Source organism: Dendrobates tinctorius, unplaced genomic scaffold (genome assembly GCF_039654945.1).
Source record: "Dendrobates tinctorius isolate UK_male_01 unplaced genomic scaffold, ASM3965494v1 ptg000165l, whole genome shotgun sequence".
In the NCBI taxonomy this organism is placed as follows: Eukaryota; Metazoa; Chordata; class Amphibia; order Anura; family Dendrobatidae; genus Dendrobates; species Dendrobates tinctorius.
The window spans coordinates 25,168,176-25,195,523 of record NW_027361832.1 but is presented as its reverse complement, the minus strand read 5'-3'; the positions used below and the strand labels follow the sequence as shown (position 1 = coordinate 25,195,523).

The 27,348-nt window shown below is 48.1% G+C and overlaps 1 protein-coding gene across 1 annotated transcript; it reads left to right on the top strand.

Moving 5' to 3' along the window:
* Nucleotides 1-8,147: 8,147 nt before the first annotated feature.
* On the top strand, nucleotides 8,148-14,322 carry LOC141053205 (fatty acid-binding protein, adipocyte-like). The gene is made up of 4 exons (XM_073550597.1): nucleotides 8,148-8,300; nucleotides 9,623-9,795; nucleotides 12,729-12,830; nucleotides 14,118-14,322. Exons 1-4 carry the CDS (start codon nucleotides 8,222-8,224, stop codon nucleotides 14,166-14,168), a joined length of 405 nt encoding a protein of 134 aa, XP_073406698.1. The 5' UTR covers nucleotides 8,148-8,221; the 3' UTR covers nucleotides 14,169-14,322.
* The last annotated feature ends 13,026 nt before the right edge of the window (nucleotides 14,323-27,348 follow it).

The window sequence follows — 27,348 nt, the reverse complement described above, 5'->3', positions numbered from 1 at the left end:
CTGCAGTATCTGCATGTGCTGACCAACGTCGCCGGACAAGATCTGAGTATGCTGGCTCGGGACGCTGTGTGTGAAGACGCAGGGCAGGAGAGGTGGTAGCCAGCGTAGTGAGACAGCCAGGAAAGGAACATCTAAGGCAGCCCTGGCAATGTGCACCCCAAACTACCTGAGAGCTGTCTGGACCACTGACCCTGAGGATGCAGCACACCCTGGCTGGGGATTGGAACATCAGAACTGTGAGTAAAACCTTTGAAGACTGCACACTGCTGTGTCCTCTATTTATTGCTGTGTCATCTGCTCTGCACTACAACCACCACGATCTTCATCATCTATCACACTACAACTGCCCTGGGGAATAGTTCTGTCTGTGGAGAGCTGAACCAACTCTGCTGCATTAACAACTGCCTCAGTGGACTGAATCTGCGGCGTCGGCTAACATCTTACTTGCCGAATACCACAGGTGGCGTCACAAACTATCTTTTATAAACTTTATTTCCCCTTAATCCCCATTTTTCATTGGGCACCCAGCCTGGGCCGGCGTCAGCACCCGGGCAAGAGCGGGGCCTTGACGAGACGGGAGGGCCTACTCACGCAGTCTGGGATACCCGGAGGCCGCCGCCACGCCCCCATGTACTGACCCCATCCTGCGCCCTCCGCGAGGGACCCACGCAGCCCTTTACAGCTGAGCCAGCAATGATCATCGTTTCCTTCGGCTGTAATCTTGTGTGCGGCGCTGACACAGGACCTGTGATGAGGTCACGGGAGGGGAGGAGTCGGGTCACATGATCAGGGTGGCTGCAAGACTCTGCTGTGCTGGTCGCTCATCATTATGGTGCTGCCAGTCTGGATGAGGTAAAGTTTATGTGTGGGACAGTGGGGTCAGGAGGGGTTTACAAGGTGGATGTAGCAGAGCCGTGTGTGTACTTATATGTGGGGTCAGGAGGGGTTTACAAGGTGGATGTAGCAGAGCCGTGTGTGTACTTGTGTGGGGTCAGGAGGGGTTTACAAGGTGGATGTAGCAGAGCCGTGTGTGTACTTATATGTGGGGTCAGGAGGGGTTTTACAAGGTGGGTGTAGCAGAGCCGTGTGTGTACTTGTGTGGGGTCAGGAGGGGTTTTACAAGGTAGATGTAGCAGAGCCGTGTGTGTACTTGTGTGGGGTCAGGAGGGGTTTACATTGTGGATGTAGCAGAGCCGTGTGTGTACTTGTGTGGGGTCAGGAGGGGTTTACAAGGTGGATGTAGCAGAGCCGTGTGTGTACTTGTGTGGGATCAGGAGGGGTTTACATTGTGGATGTAGCAGAGCCGTATGTGTACTTGTGTGGGGTCAGGAGGGGTTTACAAGGTGGATGTAGCAGAGCCGTGTGTGTACTTGTGTGGGGTCAGGAGGGGTTTACATTGTGGATGTAGCAGAGCCGTGTGTGTACTTGTGTGGGGTCAGGAGGGGTTTACAAGGTGGATGTAGCGGAGCCGCGTGTGTACTTGTGTGGGATCAGGAGGGGTTTACATTGTGGATGTAGCAGAGCCGGGTGTGTACTTGTGTGGGATCAGGAGGGGTTTACATTGTGGATGTAGCAGAGCTGTGTGTGTACTTGTGTGGGGTCAGGAGGGGTTTACAAGGTGGATGTAGCAGAGCCATGTGTGTACTTGTGTGGGGTCAGGAGGGGTTTACAAGGTGGATGTAGCAGAACCATGTGTGTACTTGTGTGGGGTCAGGAGGGGTTTACAAGGTGGATGTAGCAGAGCCGTGTGTGTACTTGTGTGGGGTCAGGAGGGGTTTACAAGGTGGATGTAGCAGAGCCGTGTGTGTACTTGTGTGGGGTCAGGAGGGGTTTACAAGGTGGATGTAGTAGAGTCGTGTGGGTACTTGTGTGGGGTCAGGAGGGGTTTACAAGGTGGATGTAGCACAGCCGTGTAGGTAAGGTGGGGGGGCAACCGACCGGGGGGGTGGTCCGTTACTGGCCACAGACAGACTTGAGACAGAGATAGGATCGTGTCCAACAGGTCTTCTTTATTAATCAGTCAACAGCTGCGTAACAAACTTCGCAGCCTCCCTCAGCGGCTGCTCGACAATCCCTACAGCCGCACACAGCAGCTGCTTGTCAATCTCCACAGCCGCACACAGCAGCTGCTCGTCACTCTCCACAGCCGCACACAGCAGCTGCTCGACGATTCCCTCAGCTACACTAGTGATGGGCAGTCCGGCTCTTTTTGGTGATCCAGCTCTCACGGCTCCACTCACCAAAAAGAGCCGACTCTTTTTCGACTCCTTTTGGATCCTAAATGGATCCCTATTGTATCTGTGTTATGGCATCCTAAACTCCGCCCACCTACCGCATAAACCCCGCCCACTCGCTAGGATCCAATTAGATTACTTAGTGGGCGGAGTTTTCCTGTGGGCGGTGTTACCTCTGCCGAACACCGGGATTTTAGGCCTCTGCTGTCTCTGCGGCTAATCCTGTCAGGGCCACCCCCCCGTAACTGGCACAACTGTCAGTCCTCTCAGGAACTTCCTTTCTCCTCAGCCGTGCTTCTTGTTTCCTGTGCTCCCTGCGCTGACTGACTCTTCCAGAAAATTCCATCTGCCTTTTATCACCTTCTGCTCTGGTAACTCCGCCCCTCATGACTCAACGGTTTTTCTTAGCCAATGGCTGGTGTTCAGTCCTAACCTACAACCCCACAACTCTCCACTGCCCTCTAATGGTCAAACCCCAACACTACGCATCGTTTTCTTTATCTACAGCTGTTTTCCATCTCTCACTCCTACACTGCCTTACACCCTTTGCCTTCCTATTAAAGACAGGTTCGGCCGTCAGTCCACCTTCCCTACACTCTCCCTTCCTTTATCCATTGTCGTCCTCGACAATCTGGTATCCCTCTTTTCCGTTCTGAAACTTTCGCACCTTCTTTTGTCGGACCGATTGTTGAGCCAGGCCCGCGATACACGGGGGGCTGAACCAAACCGGGAGCAATCATGCTCCAAGAAGCTCACGGCTCACTCGCCAGCGCGTACGCCACCATGACAATTCCTTCAGGTTGGGTTAGGTCCATTCGGACTACTCTACGGATGTGTACCTCCCACTGCTCTCCCCTTCTGTCACCCTCTTAACGTCATGACCGAGGCCCTGACCTACCAGGTCATCGTCAACGTCCTCCTAACCTTCTGGGGTTTACGTCTGGTACTCGGGGTCTGACTTAGGGACTTTTGTCTGCTCTGATTCCATCTGTCTCTTCTATCCCGTCAATTTCAGTCATGGTCGGCGTTTTCCTCTTTACTCGCAGTACCCAGGACCTGTTGAACATTTTTTTTTTAGATAACACTTGAATATTTCAAACTTGGCTATATATACTAAACAGTTTTTTTTTTAACTATTCATCTTATGCTTACTTCTAATCATACTAGGCTATCACTCTGTAAATTTTCCATTTAGCACTTTTCAAAGCATAACATCTTCAAAACCATCTATAGCTTTAACTATGCCATGCTTAATTCTTTCAAAGTTAATTCCTTTTTTTTTTTTTAAAGGCATAACATTTTTCCTTTTAACCAAAACATAAATATTATGAACATTGGTGCTCCCCCTTCCTTTGAAGAGAGTACTCCCCTGTATGCATCCCCGCTACACCAAGAGTGGGCACTTATTACCCAATTGAGGACTTCAAACTGTCCCTAAGTCATGCAACAGCGCACAACAGTCCCGGCAGTCCATTTAGAAGGATACTCCGGGTCACCTCCTGGTGGCCGATGTTTCGCCAATCAGCAGGGAACTCCACAGCCGTGAAGTCCCCGGGATGCTTGAAATGTTCTGGGCCTCGAGTGTCCCTGATGCCCGAGACCTAGGAGTCGTTGTCTCTTTTTATGGAGGCTCCTATCCTTCAGGTTAGGTGATGACTGCTACCGCATAGCAGTCGCAGGGCAGTATTCGTTGTAATAGGAGACCGGGTCTCCCTCCCGCAGAGCCCGTCCATGTCTGATGGGGGTCACATTGAGGTAGTGTTTGTGGCCGGTGGCGAGGTCCCGGATGAACCCATAGCCTTTTGCGGTGTTAATATGCACAAGCCGCCCATATAATTGAGGGGTAGTCATAGCTGCCTCTTCCTTCTCGTGTAACAGTGCCCACACCTCCCGCTCCTTGGCCTCCTTGTGCTCAATAATCTCCGCATCCCAGGCGGAGGGTCCGGTGTGGGCCGTAGAGTCCAGTGGGCGGGCCGCAGTCGGTGTCAAGAACGGGGCAGAGGCGGCCGCAGACATTGGGGAGCAGGCCGCAACCAGAGTCACGGACGGGACAGAAGCGGCCACAGGCATCGGCGGGTAGGCCGCGAAGCAGGCCGCAGCAGGGGCCGAAATGGCGGCAGGCCCCGATGGATAGGCCGCCGCCGGAAGATGGAGCACGGCAGGGGCGGCCACAGGTCGGTTCCACGCCGGCGACACGGAACAAGGTGCCGCTGGGCGGGGCGGCTCAGGGTCGCTGACAAGAGCCGCAAAGTCATCCAGGGCCGGGGTCGCTGAAGAATGGGAGGTTAGGCGGGGAAGCCGGGGGCCGGTGTCAGAGCCCTGGGGCCTGTCTTGTACACGGGGCATGGGGGCGGGGTCTGCCTTTCTTTTTTTCTCTACCTCTCTGTTCTTTCTTTCCCCTCCTTCTTTTTCTCTCTTTCTCCCTGTTCTTTTTTTCTGTCCACTCTTTTTCTCTCTCTGTTCTTTCTTTCTCCGTTCTCTTTCCCCTCTTTTTTCTCTCTCCCTCTCTGTTCTTTTTTTCCCCTCTTTCTTTCTTTCTTTCTTTCTTTCTCTCTCTGTTCTTTTTTTCTGTCCACTCTTTCGTTCTCTCTGTTTTTTCTTTCTTTTTTCTTTCTATCTGTTCTTTCTTTCCCCTCTTTCTTTCTCTCTCTGTTTTTTCTTTCTTTACCCTCTTTCTTTCTCTTTTTCTCTGTTCTTTTCTTTCTCTCTCTGTTCTTCCTTTCTTTCTCTCTGTTCTTTATTTCCCCTCTTTCTTTCCTTCTCTGTTCTTTCTTTCTCTCTGTTCTTTCTTTCTCTCTCTCTGTTTTTCTCTCTCTGCTCTTCCTTTCTTTCTCTCTTTTCTTTCTTTCTCTGTTCTTTATTTCCCCTCTCTCTTTCTTTCTCTCTATTCTTTCTTTCTCTTTCTGTTCTTTCTCTCTCTTCTTTCTTTCATGCGTTCACTACTAATCAGTAGCCTCCTTCACGTGAACGTGTTTTGCCACAGAGCGAGTGTCCGTGTGGATCACATGCGTGTCAGTGTGATCCACATGGAGACAAGTCCGTTTTTGGCCGTCACCACGGATGTCACACGGCATGAATCGTGGTATGTGTAAAGGGGGGGGCCCACTGAAACTCTTTCGCCCAGGGCTCTCAAAAACCTGGAGCCGGCCCTGCACCCAGGGCCACGGACTGGGTCACTGCTGCAGTGACACATCTCATTAAGAACCGGCCCAGTACCGAGTATCCCCACAGTCCTGGCGGGCGCTCCATTAACCTTTCAGGATGTTCACTGGAATGTGGAAGGAAAAAGCTGAATATTTTACTTTTTTCACAAAAATTTTAGTTTAGCCCCAATTTTTTGTATTTTCACAAGGGTAACAGGAGAAAATGGACCCCAAAATTTGTTGCGCCGATAACCTATATGTGGGAGAAAAGTACTATTTGGGCGCACGGCAGGGCTTGGAAGGGAAGGAGCACTGTTTGATTTTGTGAACACAAAAATGGCTGTAATTGAGAGTGGACACCATGTGGCATTTGGAGAGCCCCTGACATGCGAAAACAGCAGAAACCCCCCACAAGTGACCCCATTTTGGAAACTAGACCCCTAAACGAATTCATTCAGGGGCATACTGAGCATTGGGAACCTACAGGTGATTCACAAAACTTTATAATATTTAAATGTGAGAACAAAAAATAATAATTTTTTCCACTAAAATACTGTTCTAGTACCAATTTTATAATTTACACTAGGGATAATGGGAGAAATTGTATGTCACAAATTGTTATGCAATTTCTTCCAAGTGTGGTAGTATCCCATATGTGGCTGTACAATACTTTTTGAACACATGGAAGGGATTGGATGGGAAGGAGCGCTACTTGGCTTTTAGAACGCAAATTTCATTTGAATAGATTGTGGGCTCCATTAGCCGAGCTCCTGAGGCGCCAGAACAGCAGAAACCCGCCATGTGACCCCATATTTGAAACTTCACTGCCTAAGGAATTTATCTAGAGGTGTAGTGAGTATTTTGAACTCATAGTGGCCACACAGAATTTTATAACATTGAAATGTGGAAATATGAGTTTAGTGGGCAAAATGTAATTTTTGTATGTGCTGCAAATTTGTCAGTTACCTAAGGGTTTATAGGAGAAACTAGAACCCACAATTTATTACTCAACTTCTCCTGAATGCGATGGATGATGCCTCATATGTCATCAGAAATTATTGCACACTACTGTTTGGCCACATGTCAGGGCTAAAAAGGAAGGAGCGCTATTTGGCTTTTGGAGCACAGATTTTGACAGAATAGTTTGCGGGTGATATTTGCGGAGCCCTGAAGGTGCTAGAACAGCAGAAAAAAAAAAAGTGACCCCATTGAAGAAAATGCACCTCACAATGCATTCATCTACAGCTGCCGTGACTGTTTTGTAACATCCACGCCAGGCTTTTATTTGGAGCATTACAAATCTAACAGTTTGGTGCCCATACATTGTGCCCCCAGATAGTGTAGCGCCCCCATACATTGTGCCCAGCTTGTGCCTCCGGTGATACACACCTCATAATTTGTTAAGTGCTTTCTCCACACTACAATAATGCCAAACATGTGGCCGCTTACTGTGGTTTAGGGGCTCAGAGAGAGGGGGGCAAGTGGATTTGGGAGCGCAGAATTCACTGGATTTTATTTGAGGGGGCGGGAGCCATGTTGCATCTCCAGAATCTTTGTCCTGCCAACAATGTGGGAACCCCCTATAGTTCCAGTGGCAAATGATGGACCTGAGTGGAGGCTGGTTTTGTGCGGGATAAGTTAGGGTTTAATTGGTAACTTTTTCAGATACATAATATTTTTCAATCACTTACAGTACAAGGATGGGATCACATTCTTGTGTTCTACGCTGAGCACTAATGTTGGGGTTTCCTTGTAAATCCCACAAAAATGCGATTCAGATGAAACCCCAAAGGAACCTCCCACCACGAGGCATAATGAACATATAGACAGCAGTACAAGAATAGTTCTTAATTTTATTTTTGAGCAGTTCATTGTGTGGTATTAGTGATATGGCAGATTTATGCTTCGGGTCGGTACGATTACAGCGATACCAGATTTATAACTTTTTTTTAGGTTTTACTGCTATCAGTAAAAATGCTTTTTTTTAATAAAAAGTTATTTTTATTTGTTGCCATATTCTGAGAGCTGGAACTTTTTTGCTTTTTTGTCACCCGTGGGAATTGCTGCTGCCTGGCGGCGCTATGCCCTTATTCCCCTTTGCCGTTTTAAAATGGCGGTGGGGGAATAAGCACCTTAATGACCGCCGTTATATTGCGTAGGGTCGGCCGTTAAAGGGGTTAAAAAATGACACACCAAAGTCACAGCGTCAAAAACACACATTAAAAAAACGCACTCAAAAACACAATGAAAAACCGCAAGTAACCTAATTTACATCGTAGGTGCAGAAATCCTACAGCATCAAAAACTTGTCAAAAGCTCATCATGAGAACGCGGCCTTAGTAACAGATTACTTGTATATTAAATATTTAGTCACATTTCACAGTAGTGGACTATTCGCCATATACTACTTTCATTGCCAATTCCTGGGTCTTGTCTCATCACAACTGGAGAATTGTACGGCGGAAATCTGATCGGAATCGGTTCTGAATGAGTTACTGTTGGCCCCAGGCGCTGTGGTTGAATGCAGTTTTCTCAGTGAAAGTGAAAAATGAAATAATAGAGAAGCCTTGTCCGGGCAAATCGAGTCTGGGCGTGGATCAAAGCGTACCATGGTAAATGACTGTGCTAACAAGCCTTTTCTTGTTAGGACAGCCACAGAGGGAAGTTGTGCAGTAAATCAGAGCCCAAGTGCTGAATCAGCTGGAGAGGCTGAATTACTTGTCCTGACATCACAGCAGCTCTGCCCCTCACTTCTCTATAAAGGCTGATGGGCTCCTCAGGGCTGATCACTTTCTGCAGAACACTTCTTCTCCTCTGGTGGCTGAGGTGCTGATCACTGCTGTAATGGGGGATGAGCTGGTGGGCACATGGAAACTCACTGACAACAACAGTGAGGACTTTGACAAGTACATGGAGAAAGTTGGTGAGTGCTCTAGGATGGGAAGCATGTGGCAGACTTGTGGCAGGAACTTCCATTATTCTTAACACTCGAATGAAGCTTGTTTAAAGTGTCTTTATGCTGTTGCATATCCACTCCATTCATTATTCTGTATTTCAGCTTGTTTGAAACTTGCTCCTTCTGTAAAAACTTTGGGCAATGTAATTCTCAATGATCTGGCCCCTGCTGTCTTATCTAGAAAGGCACAAATCCTAAGTGGATTTTACTACAAGTTTATCAATGGACTGATGGCAGAGTTAAAGTGTGTCTTTATCTAGAAACTTTTTATTTATTTTTTTTTAGCTCCCAGGAAATCTCATAAGCAGCAATTTACTTACTACCTACTGCCATAGGCTTCTTAAGTGCTTTCTCACCACTAGTAGGGGTGAGAAACCTCTTGTACTGGTGCACTATTGCTCGAGTGAGAATAATGCAGGTGCTATATGCTGGGGGGCAAACTTTTTTTTTTTTCCATCAAATCCACATCTGTGTAGTGCAGAGAATCTTATTTCTCTGCTTATGAAAGGAGTTATCTTGACTTCTCATTAAATTGGCTTTTGTGTATTGTCTGAAGGATGGTGAATCTAATTCTTAAGATCTGCTGATGTCACCGTATGTATGTGCAAACTTTTCAAAACTTGGCTTTTTATAGTTGGAGTTGTGTTAGCCTAAGACCGGCACTGAAAACTTGATATGTGCACACGGTGCGGATCCTCACGTGGATTTTACGAAATCCGCAGGTCAAACCTGCATTTTTCCTGTGGACCTCTTCCTCTCTCTTCCCCCCCCCCTTAGGCTATAATGGTACTGTACATCACCTGCAGATCCGCAGTAGAAACTGCACTGTGTGCAGAGCCTTACACCTAAAGGCTGTTTAACTAAATATATACTTTTTTTTTTTTGCCGTCTTTGCCAAAATTCTTTTGTCTTAACGTTTCTTGTGGACTAGTCATTGAAAGTGGCTTGGAATGAAAAACGATTGAGGGCCCGCCTGTTCTCCACCCTTGGCTAATCCAGGATATTGACTCTGGGCAGTCTGGTGCAGACTTCTAGAAAGATGTTTGTTGAGTGAACTTGAGCAAACATCTGGGTGTGTTTGTCCTTTCAGGTGTACGTTGCATTATTAGTGAAGTCTGCCTGTAAAGTGACTTACAATGTTTATCAGATTATTTAATTCAAACAAGCAAATTAAAGGCAAGCAACATCTCTGGCCAGATCAACCAAAATGATAAACTGTCCCAACATTGCTAATACATGTGATATTGGTTAAATAAACCTTAACTAAAATCTGTAGTCTTCTTCTGCAGGGGTGAACTTTCTTACCCGCAAAGCTGCTTGTCACTTGAAGCCTGATGTGACCATCAGTAAAAATGACGATGAATGGTGTGTAAAAACGACGAGCACCTTCAAGAACACAGAGCTGAGCTTTAAGTGTGGTGAGGAGTTTGACGAAACCACTGCAGATGGCCGGAAGGTCAAGGTGAGGATTTGGGATGGATCATTCACATGACTTTCATCCTGTCTCTAGTTTTTGGAAGGCCATGACTTCTGGATTGCTGCTTCCTAAATCTTTGGCATATACCTGGTGCGTATAACAAGGACTACCATCACTGTAGACCCTGTTTTTCTTGGCTTTCTTTTTCCTAAACCAGAAGAGCATTAAAATGGGCACAACAGTGGTAAACCTCAAGTAGTGCTGCCATCTTTTGGGTCTGTGGATTGATGGTGGTCTCCAACATTGGGCCCCAGTGTTCATTAAGTGATGGCAAATTCAAATCTTGACTAGGATGGGAGGGGGGTACTCAATGTAAATCACACTTTTGTAACTAGAAAAACTATAGAATGAGACCAATAAACTCATACAACCATTGACAATGGTGGATGATGTTGGCCAACAGCCACCTGCAGTCTTCCCCCTACAAGCAGGAAGGTGTGTGGGGGTTTTTTTTTTTTTTTTTTTATGCAAGTGCTAATGTCAAATGCCACTACTAGTGATATCAACCTCTCACAAGACCTTGTAACCCATACAGTGGAGAAACTTCACTTTTTTTTTTTTTTTTTGCATGGTATACTTGTTGTAGTTTCCTGTGACTTCCCTAGTCACGTGAATAGTTTCTACAAGGTCCTATCAGTCAATGACACATCTGCACTGTTGGAAGCTACTTTTTTGCTGGGTATGATCTCCTTCTGCTTGTAACCCTTAATAGAATATTATGGTGGGCACCCAACAGTGTGAAAATTCATGGTAGAAAATGGTATGTATAGAATATAATTCCGCGGCACTAAAACTGCAGGTCCAAACTTTATTTATTGCAGCAGAAAATCTGTACAAGAAAACAGGCCAACGTTTCGGTCGTGATGACCTTCATCCATGCCATTTAAGGGAGAGGAGCATTTTTTTTTTTTTTTTTTTTTTGCACTAAATATTTCCATCTTCACCTGCAATCTCAGTGCTGTGCTCTTGTAACCCTGTGAAATTTTATGTAATTAAATGGTAGGCAAACTATCCACATGTGAATTCCATTGCTCTAAACCCAAAGTATTTAGTTCATGGAGACACAGTAACTACAGTATAACTTGCTGAAAAAATTTAAATATGTAAAAAAAAAAAAAACTAGAGTAATGTTCCCCCTGCTCTCCATTGTTTAACATGGCAGAGGACACTGTGCATAGCAGATGTGAGTGTGTAGAGGAAGGCTTCTACATTTCCAGGAGGGTTGGAGAAAACTGGCTGTGGCTGGAGAGGCATTCCACACAGGAGTTGGCATGTAGTGGCTTCTTGGACACAAAGCTGACATTAAGCATGTATTCCCCTCAGGCAGGCAACCACAAGAGAAAATCTGAAATTAGAAAGTTGTGAATGGCATTGAGTTTCTAATATTGCTTCCTAAATTGGTGTTCCTTTCCACCTCCATGGCAAATTGTCTGTAAAAGGAACCGGTCACATCCAGAAACTCTAATTGCCTGCAGATAAATGATGTTTAAATTGTCTGGAAGGATTACTGTGAAGGAAGAAGATAAAATTTATTTTTCTGCAAGTGCTGGCTCCCATTCATCACGGTGGTATAGTGGGCACACTCCCTGCATGGACAGCCTGACTTCCATACGTATGGTATGACAGGTTGGTGGCTGTAACCACTCCCTGCCCCACCCCAGTGACTGGAAGTGAGCAGATGCAGAAGACTAGACCACAATTTTCTCCCTATAGCAGTGGGTCGCCCTCGCACACCCAGGGCAGCGGGGTACTCTGTACCGGGCTGGTGAGAATGTGTCACAGCAGCATTGACCCGGTCCATGGCCCTGGGCGCCCAATATCAATGGCGGTGATGTTAATGGTGTTAAAGTTTATTAGAATAGTTCGTGACGCAACCTGTGGTGTTTGGCAAGTAAGATGTTGAGCCAACGCTGCATGCAGATCTGCTGGGACTGATGGTGCGGTGCAGCAGAGATGGTGGAGCTGTAGTCCCAGGGCAGTGTAGGTGCAATGGATGAGGAGAGGCGCAGAATGGTATAGATGCTGGTACCCAGGTGTAGTGGTGCAGGAATAACTGGAGGACACCAGAGTATGCGGTTCCAAGGCTTTGCTCACTGTTTGCAGTTCACACACACACGCCTGCCTCCATACTGTGTTCTCCGGGTCAGGGCTCCAGCCAACCTTCAGGCCAGATAGGGTTCTCCCTTCCACACTCCGCCAATATGTACGACTCCTCCAATGCGCCTTTAGGTGCGAAGCACTCCAGTACTTAGTTACCCTGGAATGCCTCTCTAGGTGTTCCTAGTGTTGTATGACAGCCCCGCCCCCTGCCGCACCACCGCTGGTAGCTCCGCCTACCAGCGCATGATGCTGCATGCGTCCTGCATCCCCTATCTTTATCACTGGGGGCACTGGCCGTGCGCAGTATGCGTTTGGCGGCGCATGCGTCCTTTTGACGGTGCGCCGACCTGCGCCAAACGCAACCTGCTGCAGTTTGGTTGCGCCGGCGCACCGTCAAAAAAGCGCATGCACCACCAAACACATACTGCGCATGGCCTGCGCCCCCAGTGATAAAGATAGGGGACTCATGCACCGGTAGGCGGAGCTACCGGCAGGGGGTGAAGCTTAGTGGCGGCTGTGTGCAGGCCGTCGCTGCGCTCAAAAACGCTAATGTGAAACTAGCCTTACCTGGATGGTGGGGCACTACACCTTAGGAGAAGGTGCAGTAACTCTGTGGTGACTGAAGCCTCAGGGGCGCCACAGCACACTTCGAGTAAGGCAGCCAGACATTATTTAAATGCATTGTGCACATAAATGGCATTAATGATGTGACACACTTCCTTACATAACTAAGTACAAACCCAACTTTGTCTTTTGACCTGGGTCTACTTCGTCATCCAGTCTGCCAATGGTGATAATGTTTTTGCTTTGTCTTACAGTCAATAGTGACTCTTGAAAATGGGGTATTAAAGCAAAAACAAACCTGGGATGGCAAGGAATCAACTATTACTAGAGAAGTAAAAGATGGCCGCCTGGTAACTGTAAGTACTGGCATTTGTAACACACTTTTTAATATAGCTTTGCTTGAATATTAAACCTGCTTCTGGGGAAATGTGACTGACATGTATACCTCCACCATGGTGGCTCTTCAATACCTGGGATGGGGATTGATTTTCAAAATTAAAATATCAACTTTTTTTTTTTAAAGTCTGACCACAGCTAACTAGGCTCTAGGAGACATGCAGACTCACTGAGACCAATGAAGGTGCAATACAACTCCAATATTAAAATCAAATTTATTCAAAAGATTAAATTGCATATGAAGTAGTAACAAGCAAAGATACCACTATGTCTTATTATAGGAACTAAGTCAATTGCACATCTAGTGAAACTCTAACAAGTTGAGAACAAAACTTTAAGTTCTCGTCACTCTGTACTAGTAGGCATACTTGTTTTTAGTAAGTATTGTCAGTGCAATAATTAGTCATACAGGATTATGGGCAGGTGGCCTCAAAATGGTCCTAAGAAGCATGGATATTGCTAATGTAAGGTACTCCAATAAGCCGGGGGGGGGGGGGGGGGCACCACAGTCTGTGGCACATTCCTTAACCAGGGCTGTGCTGACAAGACTGGTGATATCTTGCCACTCTAATACTATATATAGGGTTTTTTTTTTTTTTTTTCTTCCCCCTCAAGACCAGATTGTACATATAGCTTGACAAGAGAATCCCTCACAAAATGCAGAGGTCTCAAATGCTTTTAACTTTAGTAATTTATAGTAAAGATGAGACTCTCCTAAAATTTGAAGAACTCGACCAGAAAAGTAGTCACTTCAGACTAAGAATATGGTACTCCAAAGCCTCCTTTCACCCCGGGGAAAAGACCAATGACAATATGCTTTCTCACACTAATCTTTGCTGCTGTTCTGTCACTCAATAGTGTTTCAGTCTCTTATGGCTATCCTAATCTCTATAGCGAAGCGCTGACCTCTTCCCTATCCACTATCATGACACAATGGCTTCTGCATTCCCTGCCTCTGCTTTTATGCAGGCTATTGGAGTCCATACTGACTGGCTGTGTTGCACAGTGTAATGGCTACAAGGCATTATGGGGAAAGCCCATCCAATGTCACTTAACCACTTTAACCATTGCATCAGTGAGAAAATGGCCATTTGCACAAATGGTTTAATTTACAGGTTCAGTGAATTCCAGACACAATTTCCTTTGACACAATTTCTGATTTGAAACAACTTTCTCATCTCAACTGTCTGGTTGTGGTTACTAAGAGTTTAATTTGTGTACTTCCTAATATATTGTTTGTGTCCTAGACCTGCATTTTCCAAGATGTGAACTGTATTCGGATCTACGACAGAAAATGAAATCTTCAGGACTCCAGACTTAATCCATAAAAATATAAGCTCAGTTCAATGAGCCCAATGCTGGTTGTGAGCTGGCTATCTGACCACAAAGGCTTATTTGTGATATGTTGTCTGTGATATGCTATGTATACATATTAAAGCTTTTGTTCTGGAATTTGTGTTCTTCTTATGATTAAAGTGTGTAATATATTTATATTTCCTTGTCCCAAGATTGTCTTGCGGATACAATCCTGACACTGCTCATTCTCTATTGGATCCAGCCTTTGGGAGGATCTGATTGCCTGACGTATACAGAAGCCTCAGGCCACTTCTAGACCCCCTCATTTGCCCTGGCAAACCATTCCACAGCTGGGTTCCCAGTTCAGATGGTATTGACTGTTCCTGTTTCCACACAATCACTGATGTACAGGTGGGGGTTGAAGGCCAAAATCCTACATCTAACCAGGCTTATGCTGAATCCACTGTGGAACACATCTTGAAAGGTAGTCTTGGTGTTGAGTATCACTGTCAAATTAATGAACAGTCCCTAGATATGGTTAACTTCTCTCCATTGTTAAAGGTTGGACATGCCTTTTGGCACTCTTGGTATCAATAATAAAAAATCCTGAATGTTTCTTTATTGGTAATCCCATTTTCATGTAAACTTCACAAAGTTTCAGATATGTAAAATAAAAATGGCTGCTTGTTCTCCTGTCCTGACACTGTATCTGGTTTGTTGCTGCAGCAGTCCCTTCCACATCATGAAGCACCGCTGCTGCCAGTCACTGAGTTCAGTGGCTCCACTGGCATTGAGTCGCTTGGCAATTGGCTGCAGTGGTGGTGTGAGCCAATCGCTAAACTCTACCTTGTGCAGTCTGCATCTGCTGAGCTGTCATCTGCTACAGCTGCAGTACAACTACAAGGTAAATGAACCAAAAAGGGCCTCACTGTGTCCTATTAGTATAACTCAGTCTGTCTTGCCTGTAATGGTCTCCAGCCAATAGACGTGACTTTCGGCTTATGGGAAAAATTGTCGAGTCCTGAAATAGATTTTATTTGTTTAAAAAGATCATACAATTGGGGATACATCTCAATGTGTCTCTGGCAAAAGCCCTTATTCACCAAGATCATTGAATAAGGGCTTTTGGCAGAAACACGTTGCGATGTATCCCCAACCTGTGATCTTTTATAAACTGAGGGTTTTGTTTGTTTTGGGACTCACCAAAATTTCACTACTAGCTGTAGTACATCTGTGACACTGCTGCAGCCAGAACAGACTGGATGAGTGGGGACTATAATCTGGCTTTAGTTATGTGAATGCTAGGGAGGAACATAAGTGGTTATTACTCCAGTTTGCCTAGGGTGCTCTGGCATGCACAGTATTGCGGGTGCTTGAGTCTCCATATTTTGCAGCAATTAGAAGGCTGTAAAACATGTGGGGATTGCCTGGTGACCAACAGGCAATTGCTGCATGTGTTGTGGCTCTAACAGCCATGAAGCATGAGGGGGCTCCAACATGTCACTTAAGTACCTGCAATACTTTGTATTTACCAAAGCGAACTGGAGTAGTGAGCACTTGTGGTCATCTCTAGTGACAGCATGTGCTGCATCCTGTTTACTGAAGGTAAAAAAAACTAAACTTATTTGCCCATTAGCTTACAAGAGCTGTTGGATAAATGTTTGGTCTGCTCTTACTCCCCGCTTATCCACTTAAGATTACTTCACATCCACCATATGCACACTCATCTCTCCCCCTTATCAGTTGATGTCCAGGTGTGGGAAGTTTATCATTCTGTAGCTAAGTAGATCTTGGATTGCAGCATCTCTCAAGAGATGAATATACAATTCGTCTGCATATCTGGTTTTGGCAGCATTTATTCAAAGGTGGCGATGGACTCCCATCTGAACTAGTAATATGGACACACAAACTACTGCTGAGAATGATGCCTGTCTGCTATATATATAAAAAAAAAAAAAAAAAAAAAATTCTCAACAATCTGTTATATAAATGACCTCTTCCAGGCTCTGGGGAGACACTGCCTGGAGATAAGCTCTGGAGACAGTTTTACATGAAGGGCGAGTTACCAGTGAGACAAGGAATGAACAGGAGACATTAAATTGTCAACTTTTTTCTGCTGTATTGTAACCCTGTGTGCTAGAAGCTGAGGGGAACCTGCAGATGTGTTGGGTATAATCAGGGCATTACTGGCGTACGATGCCCGATCAGCAGAGGGGGCCCGCATCAGGCCCCGTCACCTCTACCTATCGGGCCCCACTGCCCCGTCCCCAGCGGTTGGATTCTTCCGATAAAGTAACTGAACCTGCATCCAGGATACAGGTTCAGTTACTCTATTGCTGTGTGGATGCGCACGGCAATAGTTAAAGCTGCCAGCCAATTGGAGGCTAGCAGCTGATGTCAGCACGCACATCGCCAGCGTCTGATGTCATTGTTATGCGCCAGCGAGTGCGCGCTTTCTCGTTTGGGTACAGATCTCTTGCCGCTGTAGCACAGCAAGGGTAAGAAGAAAGGTGTTTTTTTTTTTTTTATTAGTATTCAAAGCGGCAGGATGGAGATGGGGCATGATTGGAGACAGATTGTGCAGGATCATGGGGCAGGATGGGGAGATCATATGGGGCAGAATGGATACTCATGACAGCAGGATGGGAGAACATATGGCTGGAGCCAGGAATGAGATACACGGGGGCCAGGATGGGGGATATTACGACGAGCCCAAGGGGCCGTGGGATACTCGGCATCAGGCCTGTTAACTTCAATGGGAGATGTGGCAGTGACTCGGTCCGTGGCCCCAGGCGGTCATGTAGTGATTCATGACGCAAGTTGGAGTGTTCGACTGTAGTATAGCCGGAACCTGCAGATGATCCCTGGGGGAGTAGATGGTGATGGCAGTGCAGATGTTTAGGGCTGACCCCCAGAGATTGTGGTGGAAGTAGAAGGCATGAAGTAATAAGGCAGGAGACAAGGAAAGTCACTTTATCATTTACTGTAGTTCAGGTGCAGTTCAGAGGAGATATTACAGCTCTCACCAGGTTACAGCCTGCTCAAGAATGGGAGTTATCCTTCTCTCTGCTGTGACTCGGTGTAAGCTTCCTGCTATTCTAATCCCTTCAGAGACCAAGACTTCCCAGAATTTGGAACTTCTAGTATAGCCTCTACTCACTGTGTTTTCCTCTTCTGGCAACTTGCAGCTTGGATCCTGCGTGAAGCTCAAGTTCTTTCTTGCACAATCCTTCACTGATCCTAGTTTGTGGCAGTCTTCCTGGGGAAAACACTTTGCTGTTTGTATAAACTCACATAGTCTCTCAGCTTACCACCCTGTTCTGAAAGCATGGATGGTTTAGGGGCTGGTCCCTGATGCTTTGTTTAGCTGTACTCCTGGATCGAGTGCATGTCTTAAGATGGCCTCCAAGACGTTCTTCCTCCTTCACACTGAGAATAACAACTCGGCCCCTCCCAGTTAGGGTATGTCTGCAAAGCTCTCAGCTTCAGACAAGTGAGAGAGTGAGGCAAATTGTGTGTGTTGTGGTCTCTAGCAGAGAAAGCATAACTCCCATTGCTCACAAAACACATACAAAACAGTACAAATTTAACCCTTTTGTGGCGGTAAAAACGCAGGGTGCCACATTACCATAGGGGCAAATTAAGGGATATTATTACTGCAGTGATGTATTTTTTTTTATTTTGAGTATACTGTTTTAAATGGGGGGGCGGGCAGTGGTATTTGTCCCTTGCATCTGATATTATTGGTCATTTTAAAAATTGAAAAATAAATAAAACTAGATGTGTATTTCCTGAAGGAAGTACAGATAGTGGTTTGAAATGGTGCCCAGGCTGCCCCTTTAAGAGAGACTTGCCTGCTGCCCCTGCAAGACTTTCAACTCCGGATCCGTTTTAACTGTGAGTGCCTCTCAGGGGCCACTTTGGCCTCAGGGTCTGATTTGGTGGGTGGGGCGCCTCAGGATCTGATTCCTTGGCCTGGGCTCCTCGGCTTGAATTGTTGGCGGGGATCCCTCAGGCTCCTATTTTGTGGGTGTGGCCCCTCAGGGTCCGATTTTGTGGGTGTGGCCCCTCAGGATCCGATTTTGTGGGTGGGGCCCCTCAGGGTCAGATTTTATGGGTGGGGCCCCTCAGGGTCAGATTTTGTGGGTGGGGCCCCTCAGGGTCTGATTTTGTGGGTGGGGCCCCTCAGGGTCTGATTTTGTGGTCGGATCCCCTCAGGGTCCGATTTTGTGGGAGGCCGGGGTCGATCAGCCCCCGATTTGGAGGCCGGGGTCGCTCAGCCTCCGATTTGGACCCCAGGGTCGATCAGCTTTCGATTTGGCGTGTCGGCCCTTTAAGACTCATTTCGGTGCGCCGGCCCTTTAACAATCACTTTGGCGCATCGGCCCTTTAAGAGCTAGTTTGGCTCACTGGGCTTCTTCTAAATCAACTTTGGCGGACATTCTCTCTCAGGGGCATGTGTCATGTGATGAAGCTAGATTTGCATTTGTGCTCTGGGTTTCGCTTTAAGAGCTGATATTATGTGGCAGAAGCTATGTCCTGGGGGCGTCATGTGACGTTCGTAGGCGTTGGCATAGTAACTGGGTGTGCCTGCGCATATCAATGAGCTTAACTGCTATTTCAATCGCCTCAGGGCACGTTTTGCCATTTCCCATTGAAAAGCATTGGAGACAGTGCATTCCAATGACGGGAAAAAAAATTTTCAAACGCAAATTGCGCAAAAACTACAAATCCGATCGACACGAAAAATACTTAGCACACCTCTCATGGACGCTGGCTTCGAAACGACACCTCAACGGCGTCTGTGCGTGTAGCGGTTTGGGCCGCATTAATTGCAGAAATCAACTGGAAAACTAGATGTGTATTTCCTGAAGGAAGTACAGATAGTGGTTTGAAATGGTGCCTGGGCTGCCCCTTTAAGAGAGACTTGCCTGCTGCCCCTGCAAGACTTTCAACTCAGGATCCGTTTTAACTGTGGGTGCCTCGCAGGGGCCACTTTGGCCTCAGGGTCCGATTTGGTGGGTGGGACCCCTCAGGGCCCGATTTTGTGGGTGGGGCCCCTCTGGGTCCGATTTTGTGGCCGGGGCACCTCAGGGTCCGATTTTGTGGGTGGGGCCCCTTAGGGTCCGATTTGGTGGACGGGGCCACACAGGGTCTGATTTGGTGGGCGGGGCCACTCAGGGTCCAATTTGGTGGGAGGAGCCACTCAGGGTCCGATTTGGTGAGTGGGGCCCCTCAGAGTTCAATTTGGTCAGCGGGGCCCCTCAGGGTCCTATTTTGTGGGTGGGGCCCCTCAGGGTCCGATTTTGTGGTTGGGGCCTTTCAGAATCCGATTAAGTGGGCGGGGCCCCTCAGGGTCCGAATTGGTGGGCGGGCCCCCTCAGGGTCCGATTTGGTGGGCGGGGCCCCTCAGGGTCCGATTTGATGGGCGGGGCCCCTCAGGGTCCGATTTGGTGGGCGGGGCCCCTCAGGGTCCGATTTGGTGGGCGGGGCCACTCTGGGTCTGATTTGGTGGGCGGGGCCACTCTGGATCCGATTTGGTGGGCGGGGCACTTCAGGGTCCAATTTGGTGGGCGGGGACACTGAGTGATTTTGTGGGTTGGGCCCCTCAGGGTCCGATTTTGTGGCCGGTGCCTCTCAGAGTCCGATTTTGTGGTTGGGGCCCCTCAGGGTCCGATTTTATGTCCGGAGCCTCTCAGGGTCCAATTTTGTGGGTGGGGCCCCTCAGGGCCCGATTTTGTGGGTGGGGCCCCTCTGGGTCCGATTTTGTGGCCGGGGCACCTCAGGGTCCGATTTTGTGGGTGGGGCCCCTTAGGGTCCGATTTGGTGGACGGGGCCACTCAGGGTCCGATTTGATGGGCGGGGCCCCTCAGGGTCCGATTTGGTGGGCGGGGCCACTCTGGGTCTTATTTGGTGGGCGGGGCCACTCTGGATCCGATTTGGTGGGCGGGGCACTTCAGGGTCCAATTTGGTGGGCGGGGACACTGAGTGATTTTGTGGGTTGGGCCCCTCAGGGTCCGATTTTGTGGCCGGGGCCCCTCAGGGTCCGATTTTGTGGCCGGTGCCTCTCAGAGTCCGATTTTGTGGTTGGGGCCCCTCAGGGTCCGATTTTATGTCCGGAGCCTCTCAGGGTCCAATTTTGTGGGTGGGGCCCCTCAGGGCCCGATTTTGTGGGTGGGGCCCCTCTGGGTCCGATTTTGTGGCCGGGGCACCTCAGGGTCCGATTTTGTGGGTGGGGCCCCTTAGGGTCCAATTTGGTGGACGGGGCCACTCAGGGTCCGATTTGGTGGACGGGGCCACTCAGGGTCCGATTTGATGGGCGGGGCCCCTCAGGGTCCGATTTGGTGGGCGGGGCCCCTCAGGGTCCGATTTGGTGGGCGGGGCCACTCTGGGTCTGATTTGGTGGGCGGGGCCACTCTGGATCCAATTTGGTGGGCGGGGCACTTCAGGGTCCAATTTGGTGGGCGGGGACACTGAGTGATTTTGTGGGTTGGGCCCCTCAGGGTCCGATTTTGTGGCCGGGGCCCCTCAGGGTCCGATTTTGTGGCCGGTGCCTCTCAGGGCCCGATTTTGTGGTTGGGGCCCCTCAGGATCTGATTTTGTGGCCGGGGCCCCTCAGGGTCCGATTTTGTGGCCGGGGCCCCTCAGGGTCCAATTTTGTGGGTGGGGCCCCTCAGGGTCCAGTTTTTTGGCCGGGGCCCCTCAGGGTCCAATTTTGTGGGTGGGGCCCCTCAGAGTCCAATTTTGTGGGTGGGGCCCCTCAGGGTCCAATTTTGTGGGTGGGGCCCCTCAGGGTCCAATTTTGTGGGTGGGGCCCCTCAGGGTCCGATGTTGTGGCCGGGTCCCCTCAGGGTCTGATTTTGTGGCCGGATCCCCTCAGGGTCCGATTTTGTGGGTGGGGCCCCTCAGGGTCCGATTTTGTGGCCGGGGCCCCTCAGGGTCCGATTTTGTGGGTGGGGCCCCTTAGAGTCCGATTTTGTGGGTGGGGCCCCTCAGGGTCCAATTTGGTGGGTGGGGCCACTCTGGGTCTGATTTGGTGGGCGGGGCCACTCTGGGTCCGATTTGGTGGGCGGGGCCACTCTGGGTCCAATTTGGATGCCAGGGTGGCTCAGCCTCCTTTTTGTAGGCCGGGTCTATCAGCCTCCGATTTGGAGCCTTGGGTCACTTGGCTTTCGATTTGGCGCGCCGGCCCCTTAAGACTCATTTTGGTGCGCCAGCTCTTTAAGAATCACTTTGGCGCGTCGGCCCTTTAAGAGCCAGGGTGGCTCACTGGGCTTCTAAATCCACTTTGGCGCACATTCTCTCTCAGGGGCATACGTCATGTGATGAAGCTAGATTTGCATTTGTGCTATGGGCTTTGCTTTAAGAGCTGATATTATGTGGCAGAAGCTCTGTCTTGGAGAGGTCATGTGACGTTCGTAGGCGTTGGCATAGTAACTGGGTCTGCCTGCGCATATCAATGAGCTTAACTGCCATTTGAATCGCCTCAGGGCACGTTTTGCCATTTCCCCATTCAAATGCATTGAGACAGTGCATTCCAATGACGGGAAAAAAAATTTTCAAACACAAATTGCGCAAAAACTACAAATCCGATCGACACGAAAAATACTTAGCACACCTCTCATGGACGCTGGCTTCGAAACGACACCTCAACGGAGTCTATGCGTGTAGCGGTTCGGGCCGCATTAATTGCGGAAATCAACTGGAAAATAATAATAATAAGAAGAAGTTAGCAGCGTTCGGATTACAATATAGTGGTTTTTTCAAACCACTATAAATATACCTAAATTGCATTGCATATTTTAAAAAATATTTAATAGGTTAGCGTAGAGTTGAGTTCGGCCAAAAGTGTCTACAGTGTTGTGATGGCGGCTTAAAAAAATCTTTTGGCCAAAACAAAAGCTGCCAGGTATATGTGTGATCTGGTGATGGGCTCTGATAATGTGTGATTGGTGAGAAGTGGAGTTTTTCCAAGAGAGAGCGGTGGGACTTTGGACAATTTGAAAGGTGGAGCCTCAAGGGGGCCCAGAAATTCCTAGTGGCAGCCCTGGGTACAACCACACACAGTGAGATCAGGAGCGCAGAGAGCGGCCATTGCATATCACACTGGCAATTCCCCCTTCATGTAAAAAAGCTCTGGAGGCAGAGTTATCTCCAGGCAGCGTCCTCCCCAGAGCCTGGAAGAGGTCATTTATATAAACCAGTGGTGGTACATTTTTGTTAATGCCAATGGTTATTTGGATACTTTGATACTATCCTTCGGGTGGCTACACAAATTGTGCACAAACGCCACACACAAAGTCCTAGCGCTGGTGTCAGGACATAATGTCTCATTGTACGTGCCACAGCATTCAGTAGTTTCTTCCTATTCTGTAGGCCCGTGTATACAGAGTTCACTAAAGTACCCTCAAAATAGCTTCCAGCCCAAGCACTGTGGTTCCCGGGAATTTGGCCAGATAGGTCATTGTGAGCCGTAAACAGCCCTCGGGCCTATGGTTTCCCACGCCTGAGTTTTAAAGTGATTAAAGATGATTTTTCAACAACCAGGCATCTGAGACACACAGTTAGGACTTGCTTCAGCAGTCTATAACCTGTATTATGTCTGTATTATGTTCATATTAATAGTTTGGTCAAATGTGACAGATTCCCTTTAACAAATTAACAGTACGTGGTTTAATGGGGTTTGTTGTGCCAACTTTCAATACAGGTCCCAGCAGATGTCTACCTTTACAATGTGCCTGGCTCACTTCCTTTGGAAAATCTCCTTTCCGTCTTCTGTGCTGTGTAAAGAATAGTTTTCCTGTGACTGCCATGTTGGAAGGAAAGCCAAGTACTATTTACACAACTTAACATATTGGCTATGATCTATCATCAGCTGACATCATGCCAGAGGGAAGTTTGTGTATTCTGCCAACTACATGTACATGGTGTCACATCTACAAATTAACATTGGTCCTGAATGTTAGACTTCAAATTAGTTAAGGGAGAGCTAAACTGACCGGGGACTTTTCTCATAATTTGGTCAGTATGACTTATATTCTGTATTTTTGCCAGTTTTTTGCTTTGCAGGCTCTAACTTGCAGTTGCCTTTGAGGTGGTTCAAGACAAGACTAGCTGCCATCATGTGTCCCATACAGTAAAGACAGTGCAATGAATTCCTGCGCTTTTCCACTTTATGCTACTGCCTGTATTCTGCTTCTAGCTGTAGGCTACCAGAGTCCAATGGGCCTCGATGCAAAATTTGAACTTTGTCCTCCATGTACATGTTGGTAAGATGATGAACCCCTTCCTGGCACGGCTTCCAAGTTCACTTTTTATTTTTTATGGACAGGTTAAAAAAAACAACAACACACTATGGATTAAAAAAAAATCATTGATAAATGATGCATGTCTACAGCTCATAATGTGGATAAGACACTGGCTGCATTCATTGTAAAATTATAATTGCAGTTAAAAGCTGTTTCTTCAGCTTCACAGAAATCAGACGCCTTTAAACTTTATTTGCCATCTAAAAAAAAAAGTGCCCTATTTTTAAGGACTGTTCTGGAATTTCTGGACAGTGAGCAAACCTGGTGTAATGTTCCCATCCTGAGTCCCTTTCAGCATAAATATTTCCCGTGCTGGGTCTTTTTCAGTAATGTCCACCTTTTATGATGATGTAAGCAGGTGCGGAAATGCAGTAACGCAGGGATTGCAGAACAATGCTGTATAACAATATTATTGAATTTTTAACAAAAGGATGAAAATGACCTCGCAGGGAGTTAATAAACAATAAACAAGAATCACGGGAAGTAAAGGGTTAACAGGACAGTCTGATATAATAATCTTTATTTTTATATAGTGCTAACATATTCCACGGCACTTTACAGTTTTTTTTGCACACATTATCATCACTATTTAAACAGCACTTATCATAGTCTTCTCTGATCCTCATCCACATACAGTCTGATGGGAGTTGGAGTACCGGCAATGGCCAATGTGGTGTCCTCAGATGGATCCCAACAAATCACGGTCCAGCTTCTTGTGACAACGGGCAGTCACCGGTTTTGCTCGCTTTGCTCCTAGTCTATAAATCTGTTCAGCCGAAGTGGGGATTGCTGCAGGAATCTCTGTCCAACACGGGTGCTGCTGCCCATCTATCAGAAATAGGGAACGCACCTCTGGGTCCTGCACCTGGCCTCCGTGTGAGCACGGCGCTCTGCACACACTCTGTCGCATCGGAGCGTTTGCGCATGTTCTGCCAGGGCACGACTCCGCGCTGTCTCTCTCACTGCGGAGCGCGCCGCACACCTGTCTTTGCTCTCACTGCCGGCGGGAAACTGAGTGCTCTTTCCTGCGCTTCCTGCTCACTAACTGGCTTAGCCACACCCCTTCTCCCTGGGTCATGGAACCTGTACGGTCCCCCATTCTTTCCCTCTGGCAACACTGGATGCAGTCTTGACAGTTCCGGACCTGGCATAATGCAGGTACCCGCAGCCTGGTGTTTCTCCATACAATATCACAGCCATGCGCCCCCTGTAATGGCCATGCCGGTTTCTGATTGGCTAGCTGCATGTATTACACTGCCAGGAACCAGCCGGTTTCTATGCCACAATATATGTAAAGGCAGGGGCGCAGATATCATTGGATGCACAGGAGGTCAGTGGACCCATTTCTATCTCCAAAGCAGATAGAAATCTGCTATCAATGGTATGTACCCTGGTTGCAATCACTTCAGCACCCATCTCTCCTGAACCCCAATCACTCCTGTATCTATCTGCTATCAATGATATATCTGCCCTCCTGGGTTTTTTTTTCTTTTCCCTCTTCCTTCCTGACTTCTAATTAATCCCCTCCTGTGTGTGCAAGCAGTTTCCCTACTGCTCCTCCCTCCTGATCACACCTGGGCCTGTTTGATGTGCATTTGAGCTGTTATAAATTCTTAGAGATTGGTCTGCCATTGCAAGGATGCCATTATAAGGATAAATATTGAAATATGCCAGAAATGAGCCAGAAGTGACCAGAAGGTATGCCAAAACTCTGTTTAAAATACCACATTTCTTTCTGTCAGCTCCACACCTACTCTTACCATGCTGAAATATGCTCTAATGGTTTTTCCTCCATTACTCCTGACTCTCCTTCGCTATCCACAGACCCTAGCACCCTCTAACCAAGTAATAATCTCTCCTTCCCTCTTGCCCCCCCATCTGACCACCTCCACTGACCTGTTTCTCAACTTCAGATCACTCCTAAAAACACACAAAACACGTCTCCCACTCTCCTCCTCTCACCTGCTCTGCCTCTCTCTGCTTCTCCTCACTGCTGGCAACATATCTCCCAATCCTGGACCCCCACAGCTCACACCTCCCATTATTACCCCCTTCTATCACTCCCAATCCAAAATAAACACCCGAAATCTTTCTAACCTCAAATCCATGCCTTTGACGCCCACCACCCTGCTCCCTTTCTCTGTATCACTTTGGAATGCCCTCTCCATCTGCAATAATCTCCATGTGATTCACGACCTCTTTACCTCTCACAATTTTTCCTTCCTTGGCCTCAATGAAACATGGCTGACACCCGCCGACACCGCCTCCCATGCTGCGCTATGCTATGGCGGCCTCCACTTCACCCACACTCCTCGCCCTGGCAACAGACATGGTGGAGGAGTGGGCCTTCTCCTTTCTTCCAACTGCACCTTCAACCCAATCCCATCTCTACCCTCCCTTATCCTCCCCTCTTTTGAAGTCCACTCTGTCCGTGGGTCGCCCCTGCGGGCTTCACCCAGGGCAGTGGGGTTACTCGGTACCGGGCCGGTGTCGCGGCGGGAAAGTGTCACAGCAGCGGTGACCCGGTCCGTGGCCCTGGGCGCCCAATTTCCATGGCGGTGATGTTAATGGTGTTAGAGTTTATATGAATAGTTCGTGACGCCACCCGTGGTGTTTGGCAAGTAAGGTGGTAAGCCAACGCTGCATACAGATCCACTGGGACTGATGGTGTGGTGCAGCAGAGATGGTATAGCTCCCCACAGGTGGAGCTGTAGTCCCAGGGCAGTGTAGGTGCAATGGATGAGGAGAGGCACAGAATGGTATGGAGGCTGGTGCCCAGGTGTAGTGGTGCTGGAATAACTGGAGGACACCAGAGTACGCGGTTCCAAAGCTTTACTCACTGTTTGCAGTTCACACAGCTGCCTGCCTCCGTACTGTGTTCTCCAGGTCAGGGCTCCAGCCAACCTCCAGGCAGGATAGGATTCTCCCTTCCACACTCCGCCAACTTGAGCTCCTCTCCGGCTGACCTACCGTCAGCCTGCTCTCTCTGGGACTCACCCCAGACTGACCTTCTGTCAGACTGACTGACTTGAAATCCTACACCTTCCCTCTCTTTTATATCTAACTCATGGATGGGTCCCTGCTGAACTATCCTGTGTGTGGGGTGCAGGTGTTGGAATGCGGAAAGGAGTTCCCACCCTACCTGGATGGTGGAGCACTACACCTTAGGAGAAGGTGCAGTACCTCCCTGGCGACTGAAGCCTCAGGGGCGCCATATCCGCATCTACTCTCCCTCCAATCTCCAAGTGGCTGTCATATACCGACCTCCAGGCCCCACCACTGTCTTTATTGACCAATTCTCCACCTGGCTCCTCCACTTTCTCTCTGCTGACATTCGCACCATCATCATGGGTGACTTCAACATCCCCATTGACACCCACCAGTCAGCAGCCGCAAAACTTCTGTCGCTCACTTCTTCCTTTGGACTTAATCAGTGGTCCTCCTCAGCCACCCACACAGACGGACACACATTAGACCTGGTCTTCACCCGCATCTGCTCTCTTTCTAACTTCACAACCTCCCCTCTCCCTCTATCTGACCACCATCTATTCACTTTCTCATCCCCGTCCTCCTCACCTGTCACCCATGTCCAGCAACACGCGCACCCCCGCAGAAACCTTGCACATCTAGACACTCGCACGCTCTCTGACTCTACCCTACCACTGTCCTCCATATCTTCACTCCACGACACAGACACTGCCACTAGTTTCTACAATGCCACTCTTGCATCAGCCATCAACTCGGTCGCCCCTGTCATGCATAACAGAGTGCCACGAATCAATAGACAACCCTGGCACAATAACACCACTAAAAAGCTTCGGCAAACATCCAGAATTGCTGAACGGCGCTGGAAGAGAACGCATTCCCAAGACGA

What these genes read in the sequence shown, in the direction of transcription:
- LOC141053205 (XM_073550597.1), top strand. Translation starts at nt 8,222, where the DNA reads ATGGGGGATGAGCTGGTGGGCACATGGAAACTCACTGACAACAACAGT. An exon ending in CAGATGGCCGGAAGGTCAAG is followed by an intron (nt 9,796 to 12,728) that starts GTGAGGATTTGG and finishes TTTGTCTTACAG; the next exon opens with TCAATAGTGACTCTTGAAAA. An exon ending in AAGATGGCCGCCTGGTAACT is followed by an intron (nt 12,831 to 14,117) that starts GTAAGTACTGGC and finishes TTTGTGTCCTAG; the next exon opens with ACCTGCATTTTCCAAGATGT.